The sequence below is a fragment of the Podarcis erhardii genome (assembly GCF_964252035.2).
Source record: "Podarcis erhardii genome assembly, chromosome: 8".
Classification (NCBI taxonomy): domain Eukaryota; kingdom Metazoa; phylum Chordata; class Lepidosauria; order Squamata; family Lacertidae; genus Podarcis; species Podarcis erhardii.
Genome location: NC_138499.1, coordinates 33,925,445 through 33,937,677, shown reverse-complemented (window position 1 = coordinate 33,937,677; position 12,233 = coordinate 33,925,445). Strand labels below are relative to the sequence as shown.

The window sequence follows — 12,233 nt, the reverse complement described above, 5'->3', positions numbered from 1 at the left end:
ATATTACAAAAAAGGATATAAACCCTAAAACAAGAATGTAAACTGTATTAACATAAGAAAGTAGCAACAAATAACCAAACTGCATTGTGATCAATTTTCCTATTCTAACAGTTTAAGAATAAATTTCAATTATTTTTTTAAAAAATGTATTTTTAAAAAATCAGTTCTAACACCACAGGAATAAACCACAAGTGGCCAAAGTTTTAATTTTTACTTTAATTTAAAAATAAACTTGAAAGTATAATCCTGATAGTCACTCTACTAAGATGAAGTTTAAAACAGGTCACAAGATTATATTTGCTAGATTTAAGCAAATACAAAAGAAACGGATTTGTAAATGGCAGTTAAAGAAAACATAACCCATTATTTCCAGAGTTTCAGTCAATTTAATTTGTTGGTTAAGATGGAAATCCTGGTCACACTTTATTAGAGAATATACCCCAGTGGACTTATTTTCCATTATATAGGGAGATAGTATAGTTCAGAAGTCCTCAAAGGTGAGCTCAACTGTGGGGATCACCAAAACTTTTAGGGCAACGTGCTTCCAGTTGAGATGAGCCAGTGCCCTTCTCAGTCAACATCTAGGGAAAGAAAGTGTAAAGCCTTTTTATATGAGGCAGTACTTTTGGATATATTATTATGTAGTTCTTTGGCTCCTATTTCAATTGTTGAGTACTTCTTGGTTTATTAACTGTTGTTTTAAATAAAATTGTGGGTTGCTTTTATTGGGTATGTTTAATAGCTGCCTTGGAAATCTAGTAGTAGTAGTCGTAGTCGTAGTAGTAGTAGTATACCGCCCTTCATCTGTGGATCCCAGGGCGGTTCACAACACAAAAATACAAGATAAAAAACACAAAATATATAATAAAACCGGAACAAAAACAAACCAATACCACCCCACATCCCACAACACTTTTAAAAGGGCACCTGATGTTAATGTGACTTAAGTTTGGTTGAATTATTCTTTCTATATTTCATAAGAAATACTTTAATAAGTCAAATGCAGCAAGGGCATCTACATGCACCATGCATGCTGGGAGCGTCTTTAACATTCTTAATGCTCCATAAAGAAAATGTGCACTGATCTTTCTGTTTTTTACACAAACCATAGATATAGCTTGGTTCTTGTCACAGGACATTCAAGTACCTAATATAGCAACATATACCCACAGACTAGGAACCAAATAACCCTCCTTGCTCTGCTGCTCCATTGGAGGCATCTGACAACAGAGGGGGAGGGGGAAATTTTCAGGATGCTCCCGTTCTACTGGGTTTGCATATCCTCCAGAACAGATTTTTGTGGGACACTGGGGACTGCCCATGGGACAAGGATTTTTAAAAAAATAACCTCCCCTCTTCTACTAGCAGATACTTCCCTCTGGATCAAAAACTCTTGTGTTTCTGCAAGGACATCAGTTGGAAATAGCCCATAGCAAGAAAGTGGGGATGTGAAAGTTAAGATGCTGCTAAATACTGAGGAACAATGCTCTACTTCTTTTCAGGCCTCAGTGGTTTTGCAACATACTTATGCTTAAGCTACTAAAATACGGTATTCTGTCACTAAGTAACGCTGCACTCATCAGCAAAGCGATTTCACAGCCCAATACACAACTGTTTGTCACCATCTCCCCAAAAACTTTACTCACCATATGATGGGATTCCATAGGGCTGACCAGGCTGTGGGTACGTTGAATAACCTGTGGCTTGTTGCATCCCTGTGGTAAACTGCGTCTGCCCATATGCTGCCATCGTTTGTGAAGGAGTAGGAAGAATATGCGGGTATGGTCTGCTGTTCGTTGCAAAATGACAGAAAACAGGAAAGCCTTTGTATTAGATAGAAACATGCAAACGTTTTGGTTAAGCTGCATGACAGAATGTAAATTCCTTGGCCACTGTGCAAAACAAATTAATTAATTAAACAATTTTCTACGTCTAAAGATACATTTGTAGTTATTCTAAAGTACAACCTCTCTCAAGGGTAAACTGATTTCAATTATGATTTAGCAGATGGATTCAATTATAATTATAAATGAGGTTTAACTCCACTTTTTTCTTTTTCTTTTTCTTTTTCTTAAACGTAAAAGACATCTTACTTGGACGGGTATATCTGTGGTGGGGAAAACTGGTGAGTTTGTCTTGGGCTGAAGCCACTGCTTCCAATTGCTGTACGAAGGAGAAAAGAAAGCACATGGAAGTGTAAACACACACATCTAACCTAAATATTATTTCTGTTAAAGGAACTTTAGAAATTTAATGAAGTTTAATAAAATTAAAACAGCGCCAAGTAATACTTTACTAGATCCAGGCTAGCACAACAATTCTCAACATCTTTATTGCAAATTAGGCTTTTGCAATTGCTCTTAAGGGACCGTTTTAAAAATATGTCACACTTTAAGGCCTTTTTAACACGCCCTGTCATATTTCTAGCCATTTAATTAACTCTCCACTTTTCTCACAATTTTGCACTTGAATTAAATGAATTACTCCATGCATGGTTCTTAAATTTAAATGCTGTAAAATGTCAGCATTTTTATACAAGGGTGACATTTTAGTGAGTCAGATATTCTTCAAACCCACAATCATACTTCCATTTTTTCCTTCCCAAGAACTATAGCCACTACTGAAAACAGCTATTTAGCACATTGTAGTGAGGAATGAAACAAATGCCAATAAGAGAGCAATTCCTCTTCAGCTTTTTATTTATTCCTTCCAATGACTGTGTGTGACTTAGGAAGCTGCTTTACACAGAGTCAGACCACTAGTCCATCCAACTTACTAGTCCATCCACTGACTAGCTGTAGCTTTACAGACAAGAGACTTCCCCATTCAATCTAGATATGCCACCGATTGGACTCAAAACCTTTTCATCGCAAAGCATGTTTTCAAGAACAGTGATGGCTGAAGACATTCACACTGCTATGGAACCAAAAAGGAAGCATTCCTTGTTGGATTTTATCAGCTAGAATCTTAAAAAAAAATTACAGTGTACCAATACTGAGATTGTAAAACTGACATATCAAACTTGAAACCTTGCATAATATTTTGTGAGATTTTGGTTGGCCTTTAAAAAGTATTGCAGGCAGACATAGTGGGCAGCATCCAGCTAAGTGCTCCTCAGAACAGACTCACTAAAATTAAGGGCCTAATTTACTCGTGTCCATTAATTTAATAGATCTACTCTGAGTAGGACTAACACGGAATACAACCCATTTTTTTCAGCAGTAAAACTGCTGAAGCACCTTCGCTGTTCAAATGTACATTTCTTTTTCTTTGTCAAGATTAGGGGCGGTGGGAGGATCTTTAAGTTTGCAGCAGTAGCAAGCTATGAACAGTGCAGATTGGCTGTTACCTCCTGCTGCAATAACCGGGACAGTTTGGCACTTAAAAAATAGGTTCTCACCACAGCTGATAAACTTTTGTCTTCACACAAACCTAGATTCTTTGAGGCAAAGCTATCTGCTTTACACATGCCAAATAAAATGTGGGCTTGGACTACACTGAGACTAAAGGGTGCCCAGTAAATGTCACCAGTAACAGCTCTGTATTTCAGCTAAGAAGAAAATATTGCTAGACTAAACTGAGGCTGCTAGACTCACCTGGAACTGGAGCCCCATTGGACTCAGCAGAACTTACTTCTGAGTAGACGTGTATAGAATTTCACTATTAATTTCAAAATAGACTTGGCAGCTAATAAGTGGCAACCGCTGCCAATAAGGGGAATACACACATGAAAATCCACAGAATGTATGGTTATCTTTACTCAGAAACAGTTTCCTAATTAAATATCTGAAACATATATGGGTATCATATTTACACATGGCAAATGCTTCCTTACCTGATCCTGAAAAACTGTCTAAAGACCCGTCTGCTGTTGTAGTAGCAATCTCACTGCTGCTCATTGGCTCTGTTTTAACTAAAATATAAATAAAGTGTCTTTTATGTTCACTATGACTGCAATCCAGACAAATTTCCCTGACAGTCAGTAAAACTGAACTCAGTGGGGCTTACTTCTGAGTAGACATGCACAGAATTTCATACTTGTGCACAAACACTCATGCATACGTGCAACACACTCGTACACTAATTGCTTATGTTCATATATACTAATGCAGCACTAATTCTAAGAAACACAAAGCTTATTTTGTACATTTATTTTCTATAAACATATTATACACAAAAATATGTACATCTGTCTGAAATGAGTAAAACCATTACAACAGAATTGTTGATTGCCTTTCTAGCAAGTCTCTGAGGTGATCTACATAACTGCCAAAAAGTTACTGTCAGATGAGTACAATATTAGGCTGCAATCCTACAGCATTTACTTGGGAGCAAGTCCACTTGAACTTGGGTAGACGGGAACAGAATTCTGCTGTTACAAAACCAATTATATAATTTAGTGTACAGGCGGCAACCATTTTGCACAGGGGTTCTGTTCCTGGTGTAGGCGGAGCATGCATAACCCCAATTCACCCCCATTCTGCCCTGCCCCCCATTCTGTCCTCTTCTGGTACCAAAAGCACCTGCAATAATAATAATAATAATAATAATAATAATAATAATAATAATAATAATAATAATAATTTATTATTTATACCCCGCCCATCTGGCTGAGTTTCCCGAGCCACTCTGGGCGGCTCCCAGTCAAGTGTTAAAAACAGTACAGCGTTACATATTAAAAACTTCCCTGAACCAGGGCTGCCTTAAGATGTCTTCTGAATTTCAGGTAATTGTAGGTAGTGCAAAATGGCCGCCGCCTGTACTTTATTCTAACTTTTTACACCTAATCTTTATAACTTTCAGGACATTTCATGATACAGTAACAAACACACAGACAATGCAGTACTCTTAGTTATTTTACATTCTGCTAAACTATACATTTACAGGTATCTTTAATATTCCAAGTTTTGTACATTTCAAAGGAAGCTGCCTTGCACTGAGCAAGACTATTGTACACATTATCAGGAGCTCTCCTAGTTTCAGACAGGAGTTTTCCCCAGTCCTACCTGGAGATCACAGGTATTAAATCTGTATCATTTTACATGCAAAACATGTGAACTACCACAGTGCCCCTTGCAACTGTAGTCTACCTTGTTTCTTAACTAGGATAGTGGCAGGTGCGTAGTTGGTCTTGCAACAGGAGTGGAAGATTGGGTTTAATTAGCTGTTGCAGGGATTCCCCCAACTCTCTGGAGCAAATCTGGGAAGGGTGTGGGGTGGGGCATGAGCTATGCCCTGTAACTAGAGAAGATTCCCAGAATTTGACTAGCATAAGCTGAGTGTGGGTTAGTACGGCTCATGAGTAAACTAAAGCCCTTATAATAAAGTAAAACATGAATTTATTTATGGAATCAGAAATTTACAGGCACTTGATAAATTAGAATGATCATTATTAATACTGATTTATTAATAATCTTCTAGACATTATAAAACCATTTACACTTGAGATGCTAATTAAAAACACAAAAACTGCAAAAGCATTTAAAACAAGACTAAAATACAACGAAACAGACACTTGTAGTAAAATTTATCCAGCTGTGAAAGCCTATGGGAACAAACATGTCTTCAATTGTTTTGGAAAGTGCAGATAGTGGGTGGTGCCTGTCATATTTTGTAAGGAATGCTATTCCACAGATCAGGGGCAGTGACACTGAAAGCCTTGCTTTCAGTTACCGTGGAACAGGCTTCTCAGATCTTTGGAACTTGCAGGAGGAAATCTCCCACAGACTGCAGCGACATACAGGGTTCATAAGCAATAAGGAAGTTTCTCAAGTAACCTGGTCCTGAGCTGTATTGAGCCTTATGTTAGCAATCAACACCTTGAAGTTGGCCAAGTAGTAGATTGGCTGCCAGTGCAAATCCTGCATGCAGCTTCCAGACTAACCTCAAGGGTTGCACCAGCAGAGATCATTGCAGTAATCAAACTGTAAGATTCCCAATACATGCACAACCGTGGTCAAGCCAATCTTGATCCAAGAATGTCCATAGCTGTCTTACCAATTAAAGTTGGTAAAAGGCATTCCTAGCCATTGAGGACACCTGCACCCCCAGTAACAGAGCTGGATCCAGGAACACCCTGAAACTATATAGGCGCCTGCTTCTTCAGTGAGAGCACAACCTCATCTAGGACAGGCAACGCATCAACTTCTCTGACCTGGGAGTCACTCACCCACCAAGGCTCCATCTTCCCAGGATTCATGACAGTCCAGGAGGAACAGCAACAACATCACACTCCTCCTGTCCCTCTCCTGAGAGAGGTCATCCAGTAGGGTGACCAAGGAATGCCCAGTTCTGAACCTGGGTCTGAAGACAGATTGTAATGGGTCAACCCTCTCAAGTTTCTTGTCCAAACAAGGTATTAACAACTGGGTAGTAGTTGTAAAATACCACTGGGTGGTCCCCCCATGAATGGCCACACAATCATCTCCACAGTGGCTAGCACCACCCTATCATGAAGCTGCATACATCACACACTGAACCCACCCAACCATGTTTCCCTAGTTAGCTTCAATCAGGCTGCAAACACTGAAACTGCTCCCACTAAACATGGCTTGATGGAGTATTGGCATCTCACATGCTATGGAGACAAATGGCATTGTCCTCAGGCAGGTCACAAAGGGTCTCTGAGGTACCCTGGACTCCATCCACCAGTATGGGTGTCAATAGCCTATGAACCACATATTCACTAGTTCCGCTTGCTGACTTTTAGAGAACCCAGTGGAATTAATGATGTAGGATTTCTTCGTTGTTTTCACCCCCATGCAGTAAGCACAATAGGGTGCTCTCACATGTTTGGTCATCTTTGCAGTGGGACTTCCACCACCTGCACTCTAGCCATCGCCTGGTCTTTTTCGTCACATGCAGCTCCCCAGTATACCAGGGAGCTGAATATGCTCCACAGTGTTGGAGAGAATGCTCAAGATCTATCATATCTACAACCTTCTGCATCTTGTCATTCCATAACAAAATAAGGTCTTCTGCAGGATTGCCAGTTCTATTCACCAGAAAATTTCACAGGAATCATTTGTGGTCCACAAGTCTCTGGGGACAGACCATAATAATGGGTCCCACACCCCTACAGGGGCAGTTGGTACTATTAGCCCAAACTGCACCAGGTTGGAAGGATGAACAGTTCAAAAAGCAACCATGACAAAGTTCATACCTAGCCAGGTATTATAGCTGACAGACTATTTTATTTCATTTGGTTACAAATAGTACAAAAATCCCAAAGCCAACTTGAAAACACTTTTAATTATCACTATACCACACTAGCACCTCTCCTCAACCAATATCCAAAGAGGTTTTCCTAATTTAAAGCTTCCCTTGTGGGTAAAAGTTTGTGTTTCTATTGGCTGAGTGTGTTATGCAATGCTAGTGAGAACTGAGAAAACCAGGCCAATGAGGATAATAATTTAAACCTTCAACTTTCCCAGCCCTTTAGACCTGAAGCACCTGTGATACATTAACCCACTCACATCACCTGTTAACTGGATATTTCTGACACGGTGGAGTGGGAAAGGTGTGAGACTTCAAATCATGCATTCTCAGTGTTTCCCAAGCTTGGATCTCCAGCTGTTTTTGGACTTCAGTTCCCATCATCCTTGATCCCTGGTCCTGATAGTTTGGGATGATAGGAGTTGTAGTCCAAAAACAGCTGGAGACCCACGTTTGGGAAACACTGCGCGACTACTGGGAATGACACTAGAAGTTTGCACACTAGAGTCTGCAAAGATGAAACTGGGTTTTCATACGGTCAGTTCGTCCTAATTTTTTCATAAGGCCTGATGCGCAAAAGACCACCAAGACCATCAGGAAGAAAATAGCACTCAGCAGGGCATACACAGCAGCTATGCTCTAAGGGCTTCACCTTCTCAGATTGCTCCATACTCACACATTATATTAAAACATTGCCAAAGTGCAGATAAGCAATTCTGCATTGTAACCTATTGCAGGTGTAAGAGTTTTGGAAAATCCCCAAAATCTGGCAGTAAAATACACTCCCGAAGGAGCTCCAAGCTTAAAAACAAATAGATATTTTAAGTGTGGAACAGAAGAGTTTTGACATACACCCTCTTTTCTGAAACAAATGCCTCAGAATGCAGTGAATGTGCTTAAAGCCACTTCTACCACATTTTAGAAACCACACTATCCAAGTAAGCTGAAACTCTACTCAAGCAATGCTGGAATTCGGTCCAGCCTTGAATACATTTTTCCTGTACTGCCAATTGTTTCTTCTTCCAAAACCATATTTATATTCTGATACTTCTCTGAAGAATTTCCCCCTGCTCTTGGCCCTATGAGTTCCATCCCGTCCTTCCTACAGCAGTTAGTATATCACTCATATTTTGTGTGATGTTGACACACTACTATAGGTGAAAGCTTTGGGAAGAAAAGTACAAATTCAAACTTCAAAATGCATTAGCCATTTAGCCGATCTTTACAATAAACCCCAAAATTGATTACTGAAAGACTACTACGGCAAAATTGACCTAATTTTAAATGATAGGTAAATAACATTTAACATATGTTTCTTTTCTAGGTAACATTTGTTGTTGTTTAGTCGTTTAGTCGTGCCCGACTCTTCGTGACCCCATGGACCAGAGCACGCTCCTATTATATTCCTATAATCTTAATCACCCATTAGATTCACTCATAAAATGCAGAACTATTACAGCTTCTGATAACCAAGTGTGCCCTCTATTTTCCACTGGAATACAATTTGCAGAACTGCGGGAAAAGCATGGCCATGATGAGACTGAGATGTGCAGATGTCTTTAGAGTTCCAATGCTCAGATAAATTACTATACTGAGCATCTCATTATTTATTTATTTTTATTTCGCTATACTGCTTAATCACAGTTGTCACAAAGGTTGAAAATTCCCTACCCTGATCCATGGAAAATGCAGGTAGGAAAGACTTCGGGAGGGATGAGGAGGTTTCTCTAAATTTATGGAGCATGAAAAGAAGCCTAGCAGGTGGAGATTATCTATTTTACTTTCACTAATATAGCCAATCAAGAAGTCCTTGGAGCACGTATGGGTGTAGGCGTACCCATTTAAAGCATATTCTGCCTGCCTGGCACTCAACTCCTAATTCCTGAAAGAAGGCAAAGCTGGGATGCGTTGTTGGGCTACAGCGACCATCATCCTTGACCCTTAACTTTTCTGGGTGGGGCTTACGGAATTGGAATTCATCTTGTGAAAGGTCAGAGGTTCTACATCCATGACATGAAAATCAAAGGATACTATTACTTAAGTAATACTGTTATCTAAGAGAGTAATTCCCCATAATCTTTAAGTGAGCATTACTTTCTTAATAATAATTAAATATTCATACTGCAGAAGGCTGGAAAATACAAAGTTAAAGTCACATTACATTTGGTTCTTCAATAGGGATGGCAATGAAATGCTCAATACCTGGTTTCATAAACTGACTTGTTCAGCCTGTAATGCTTGACTGTGTTACAAATTGTATATCATATCCCTGAAAAGTTAACTCAGAATGTTAAACTATATTGTGCATGCTCAGTTAGCATTCAACAGACCAGGTACCCCAACCCAGCTGTGCTTTGTGGGTGAATTTGTATAGGTTATTTTTAGAGCTAACCTCTCTCGTTCATTGCTGTGAAATTACATGACTGCATACTCTGCTACATGGTAACTGCATCTGCATAAGTCCCCCCCCCCCTTCAGTTAGCCATTGACATCTGATGAATCTCACAGGTTGCTGTGAAACACATGGTCAGATTAACCCTTTGATGCACATCTTCTCTACCAATTCAACCAATTATCCTTATTGTTTAATGGAAATATTTTATGCTTGTTTGTTGTGCCCCATCCAGATTCAAAACACTTTTTGCTCTCAAATGTGTTCGCTTACAGGAGGATCTCTCTGCCATGGATGGTGCTGTGGGGTTGAGTCACACCAGGTTTAACCAAACTATAGTTCTCAGGGGTTGATACAATATTGCACATGTATACAGTGCCCTAGTGTTCATGCCCATTAGCATGAAAAAGGAGTTCTCCAGCCACCGTATGCTCTGAAGTTAAGCATTTAGGAACACTGAAGACAACAAGGTGCTTCAGTTTCAAAAGAATGACATGCAAGTTCTGCTACATACAATGACACTTCAAGGAAAACACATTGGACCACCCCAAATCATTTGCCCATGTATGTGAACAGAAAATAGTAGATTTAGCTGAAAGGCATGACATGGAGCACATCAGCATTGATCGTTGCAGTGTACCCATCTGAGCAAGCAGACTTGTTTTAAATGGAAAATAGCTTGCCAATTCTTTTTAGTGATCTAGCTGCAGTAAAAACCTTCAAAGCAGCTCAAGCACATGCTTTCTCTCCATTCATGAATATGGCCCATGTGCATACATCCATAATTAGGTTTTCAGAAATAACATCTGAACTTGGTTCTTAGCAGATATTAGGACCAAATTAGATGACTAATGGCTATACACATCATTAGCACACACCCTTAAGGAAAAAACCAACAACCTTAAACAGCAGGTGTGTATATTATTTTCATCACAGCAGCTGTGCATGGGGAGATAAGGGTTAACCTTTTCTTCCTGCTGTGAAACCAATGAAAATTTCCCCTTGACAATGGGAACTTTCCTTCCTAAGAGCAGCTTAGATAGCATTTTTGGCCAAATTGCACTCCACCACACACTGTGGTCTCAATGAAAACTGGACCCACATGTACCTATTAACTTAAACACACAAGCACACACATAATTGCTAATGACACATCTAGTACCATGTCTCATTTGGCCCTCAGTTATCCAAAAGCACTACCAATTAAAATAGATTCTCATGGTTCATGTTGACAAAGAAGCCTGATTATACTTCCTTTTGAAAGAAGGGTAGAGGCTAGTGAGTGGAGTTGGGGCAGTGAGGAAGAGAGAAGTGGAAATATGGGAATATAGGAGGAGAAATCCTTCTTCCTGCTGTGTACCATTGCATCTGAGGAAAGTGAGCAGAAAAGGAGACCAAGGCTATGGTACACCAGCCATGAGAAAGGGTTGCAAGTGTGTCAAATTCTAGATATCTCTTCCTATCCACCTTCCAAGAGAAAAACAACCATCCAGGGCCCCTCCAGATGTCCTTTTTATCACGCATCATAATAAGCCATCCTCATGATGCTATTGGGGCAGTTACACCCAAGCCTGATTTCAGTACTAACTTCCTACTGGAATCCTTTAACTTTATGTACCACAAATGTTTTTCGTTATTTCTGTCCCACTTTTTTGTGCTATAGCCACTCCGAACAGCAATAATATGATAGCATTGTGAAAGCACCTCAAAAGAAACTAAAGTGGAATAAATTCACCACTATTATTGTGCCAAGAACACATTGAAGAATGCTGTACACCCACAATAAAACAGGAACACCCATGAGATAGCCATTTCAAATGATATTGAGTCCAATACCTTCAGCTGACTTATACAGTATATAAGTTGCTGCTTTTTACAAAGTCAGGCCATTGACTTTGTACGGTCTACAATGACTGGCATAACCTCTCTGGGGGCTTTGACAAGAGTCTTTTCCAGCCCTATCTGGAGATGCCAGTCCTACCATGGTTCTGCATACAAAGTCTGTGCTGTATCACATAATTATATTTCCATCCCCCCAAGCCTTTAAAAAATAAACCTTCCCCACCAGCTCAGCAGATAGGTCCCCTTGTAAGAATAGTTTCATTGTTTCTATTCTATTAATTTTTCTATTTTGTATATCTACAAAGTGTAAATAAACATGATGCAAATATTCATGGAGAAAGGAGGAAGAGAACATCTGAAAAGGCAAGCTTTTTGGCAGAAATAATATTTCCCCCCATCATTTCAGAGAGCATTGTACAACAATAGTTATAACATGTACTTGTGAAATGTGTATTGCAGTATTGTTGTATTGCCCTTAACAGCCTACACTTTTTTTTGTTGTTCAATGATAAATTAAATTATATGCAATTTCTTTTCACCAGACACTCACCATGACTGATAAGTGGGGTTGAAGAGAGGGAGAGAATGAATTTGTGGGATCAGAGAACGGGAGGGAGAAAGAATCCATGAGAGAGAGGAGAGTTTCAGGGAGGGAGGCCGGCTTATTTCTGAAATCAGATTAGATCAGACATAAGCTATTTCCTGATTTTTCACCTATTTTTGAGCCAACCTGACATGATCTGGTGGTGGCGGAAGAAGTCATTCATCTCTATTCAGACACAGC

At 39.5% G+C, this 12,233-nt stretch overlaps 1 protein-coding gene across 11 annotated transcripts in view; it reads right to left on the bottom strand.

Annotated features, from left to right (window-relative positions):
- EYA1 (EYA transcriptional coactivator and phosphatase 1) overlaps window positions 1–12,233 on the bottom strand; it is an 83,725-nt gene that overhangs the window by 52,865 nt on the left and 18,627 nt on the right. For all 11 annotated transcript variants that reach the window (XM_081874291.1, XM_081874284.1, XM_081874282.1 and 8 more), the window contains 3 exons: window positions 3,836–3,913; window positions 2,094–2,163; window positions 1,647–1,789 (listed from right to left, as the gene is read on the bottom strand). In XM_081874291.1, coding sequence (XP_081730417.1) covers window positions 1,647–1,789; window positions 2,094–2,163; window positions 3,836–3,913 — 291 coding nt within the window. The remainder of the gene's footprint in view (window positions 1–1,646; window positions 1,790–2,093; window positions 2,164–3,835; window positions 3,914–12,233) is intronic.